Source organism: Malania oleifera, chromosome 2 (assembly GCF_029873635.1).
Source record: "Malania oleifera isolate guangnan ecotype guangnan chromosome 2, ASM2987363v1, whole genome shotgun sequence".
Lineage (NCBI taxonomy): Eukaryota > Viridiplantae > Streptophyta > Magnoliopsida > Santalales > Ximeniaceae > Malania > Malania oleifera.
This window is the reverse complement of record NC_080418.1, coordinates 126,348,756-126,352,467: the sequence shown is the minus strand read 5'-3', so window position 1 is coordinate 126,352,467 and position 3,712 is coordinate 126,348,756. Positions and strand designations below refer to the sequence as shown.

Sequence of the window (3,712 nt, the reverse complement as noted above, 5' to 3'; positions counted from 1 at the left end):
CAGGGTTCATACTGAGACCAAATTGTTGCAAGATTCGACCAAGTGCTCGACCAATTGACCACTAGGGTGACCACGTAGATATTGTGAGACAGAACTAAAATTCAAAATTACCGAGGGTCTCGACGAAGTTTTCGACCAAAAGATCCTCAAGGACGACTATGTTGAGATACTAAAATTTCCTAAAGAAAGAGATACTGCAAGTCTCGACCATCAACTCAATCATCAAGACCCTGAGGTGTGACGAAATCGAAGGCATTAAAGATTCCAATCCCTGACTTCCCACGAGTCTCCACCAGAGCGGGCACAATAAACCACTTCGTCGACGAATACGAGGACCTATTGTAACCCCTTTACAATTTCCTTTTCCTCCCTCTTTATTATTTAATCATTATAATTTTTTCGGATCTCTACATATATAGTTTTTCCTCAAAAAAATAATCGTTGGGACTCAAAGGAAATTTTTAGAAAACTTTAATTAGCATTTTTACCCTAATTACCACTCTTATTTTAAGTGAACCCGAGAGGTTTGGTATTAAAATTTTGCAGTTTATTGTTATTATTTTTTAAAGGAACTTTTAATTTAAAATTTTTTTGTTAAGTGTTCAAAGAGTTGCGTGGTTTGGACTTGCCGCCCGCCCCAGCTCAAGGCCACTTTCTACCTCCCAAGTTCACCTGACCCGGCTTCTGTTCCCCTCCGATCTTCCATGGCGGTCGACGGAGGTATCTTCGAAACCCTAACTCCTTCTCGCTACATCACATTCACATTCCCCAGCCCCACTCTCTCACCACCCTCTCATCAGAACCACCACCCCAACCTCCTCCGAGTCGCCGTCCTCGACTCGCCGCTTCCGCCTGCTGACGCACCCCGAGTCGCAGCCATGCTTGTGCCAGAGCGCCGCGAAACTGACTGGATTTTTTCCACTGAATCTGGTCACCTCCAGCTCCTCCTCAACTTCCCGGGAATCTCCCGTCTCATCCTTGTCGGTGACGTCCCCGAATGCGATTTCCCGGCGTCATATAACCCTCCGGTACGTATCGATTCGAAACATCGAGCGAGGCTCGAAGAATGTTTGAAACCCCTTTTGATTGCTTTATCTCCGAAATCTTTGATGAAACACGGTGTTCCTGAAATACCATTCTTGGTTTACGAAGATACGGTGATTAGAAGCATTCCAGTTGAACGATGTGTTGGTCCATGTGTTGGTGAAATGTTAGTTGAGGATGTGGAGATAGAATGTCTTCGTTCGGAAAGGGAGCTTCGGAGGAGATTGAGGTTTAAGAGAATGCCCAATTTGGTGCAGACGGAGATACGGATTGTTTCAGATTCATGTAGGGATTTGGATTGTTTGGGTATTGGGGAAGGAGAATTCCAGCTTGATACGGGGGCTTTGGTGCACTCTTACTTGGCTCCAATGGTGGCAAGCCTTTCTTTGATTGGAAATCGTATTGATGAATGTGGTCGGTCTGGGGTTAGACCAAGAGCTTTGTGTGTGGGAGTTGGTGGTGGTGCTTTGCTTACTTTCTTGCATGTCCAGCTGGGTTTTGAGGTTGTTGGTGTTGAAGCGGACGAGGTGGTTTTGAGGGTTGCCAGGCAGTATTTTGGGTTGGGCAGTGGTGAATTTATCCGGGTTTTTGTTGGAGATGGAATAGAATTTTTAGAGAAGATTTCTAATCAAAATATGCAAAATATGAATTCTTCTGATTCTGGTAGGGGAAAAAATGTCTGCATCTTCGAGAATATGGATGGTTTGGCTACTAAATATGATGTTATTCTGGTTGATTTGGATTCAAATGATGTTAGGAATGGTATTAGTGCACCGCCTTTGGAGTTTATTAGGAAGCCCGTTCTTTTGGCAGCTAAAATGATTCTTCACAAGCTTGGGATTATTGTCATAAACGTGATTCCTCCAAGTAAGTCATATTATGAGATGTTGATACGTCAGTTTCAGGCAGTTTTTCAGGAGATATATGAGATAGATGTCGGAAATGGAGAGAATTTTGTTCTTATTGCTACTGGATCACTTATTGAAACCAGTTCTTGCAGAAGTGAGAATTCTTTTCTTTCAAAGTTGAAATCAGTTATTCTAGGGCAATTCATGGATTCAATAAGGAAACTTTGAGGTTCAGTCATTCATATAACTTAAGGAGGATACCTTTTGGAGAAGGTGTTGATGGTAAGGAAACTTTCAAAATGGTTTTGGAATTTAGTCTGTTCCAACAGCTACTAGTCTGTAGGAGCAGGAAGTGTGGTTTCAAGGCTTAACCTTTTAAGGCAAGCTCCAAGGAATGGCTTGTGCAACTTACAAATTACTTGCCAATAGTTACATTTCTTGTTTCTTACCTTTAGCCAGTGGATGGCCTCAGAAGTTCTTCACAAGAAGTCATCAATTGATAATTTTGCAAAGTCTCATTGTTTACAGTGTTGTTGTGAGGATGTGAAAACTTCACGACCTTAATCCTTGTAGAAATTTATAAGGAAAAATTGAGGTCCAATTATTACTGCACATAAGGGGAAGATCTTTTTGGAGAAAGGTATTGATGGTTAAGGCAAGTTTCAAAATGGTTTTGGAATTCAAGCTGGTCCTATGGCAACAAGTATGAACGAGCAGGAAGTATGGTTTTAAGGCTTTCAAGGCAGGCTCTTAGTGATAGGTTGTGCATGTGACAAATTAATTGCAATTGTAACTCTTCTTTTTTCTTATCATTAGCGGTGGATGGGGTTGGAAGTTCTTCACAGTCATCAATTTAGAAGTTGGATTCTTTACAGCAATGGTGTGATGATGCCAAGACTTTGTGACCTTACAAAATCCTTGTAGAATTATAAATAAAGCACAGGTTTTCTGTTCTTTTTCTTTTCATTTTTTCACTTACTTTGTTGCAAATCATGGATTGTTCGTCAAGTTATGATGAATAACTAATGAATTAGAAAAAAGGGAAATTTGTCTTCATGATGTCTTCATTTTGTTTTGTGAACTGGCTATTTGACATGAAAAATCTCTTTGAAGCATGGTTGCAATCTTTTAGTTGTGTAAATTCTTTATATTCCATTTTGTGTTGTATTTATATTATGCCCTAAATTAATAGTGACTTGTTAAAATACCTGTACAGATATAGGAAGACATGCAAAAAAAACTTTACCTACATACTGATTGATGATTTTTTTCATGGCAAATTAATTCCTTTATGTTTGTACATCAGAGTATAACAATTTGCTTTTATTAGTCTATTTCATTTAACTTGGACTCCAAGTTGTGTATTTGTGTGTTAGTGTGTGGTTTGGACAACTCTGTATTTGTAAGCCTTTGAACTGTTCTTCTGATGTTGCATATTAAATCCCCCACTCCAGAAAATGGGAAAAGAAATTACACATGCTCAAGGGTGTACTTCCTGTAACTTATAATATGGTTATAATATGTTCTCCATGTGAATTAATTTTTTTATGAATCATTAAAGATTGTTTTATTAAGTTGGAAATTATAAGTACTTCAATCTAAATGACTATATATTATGATTTACAAAGCCTAAATTAGACTGAACTTTGCTGATTTAAAAAGAGAAAAAAGGAACCAAAAATTAATATACAAAGCGTATTGATTATTTGGAAGGAAGGCATTGTTTTGTATCATCATAATCCTCAGGAAATGATTAAATTAAGTTCAATGTTAACCTTCTAATGATGCTGAACAATTCATTTTGCATCACTTTAGTTTGG

At 38.6% G+C, this 3,712-nt stretch overlaps 1 protein-coding gene across 1 annotated transcript; it reads left to right on the top strand.

Moving 5' to 3' along the window:
* Window positions 1–630: 630 nt before the first annotated feature.
* LOC131149724 (uncharacterized) lies at window positions 631–3,016 on the top strand. The gene has a single exon (XM_058100422.1). It carries the CDS (start codon window positions 705–707, stop codon window positions 2,118–2,120), a length of 1,416 nt encoding a protein of 471 aa, XP_057956405.1. The 5' UTR covers window positions 631–704; the 3' UTR covers window positions 2,121–3,016.
* Window positions 3,017–3,712: the final 696 nt, after the last annotated feature.

What these genes read in the sequence shown, in the direction of transcription:
- LOC131149724 (XM_058100422.1), top strand. Translation starts at nt 705, where the DNA reads ATGGCGGTCGACGGAGGTATCTTCGAAACCCTAACTCCTTCTCGCTAC.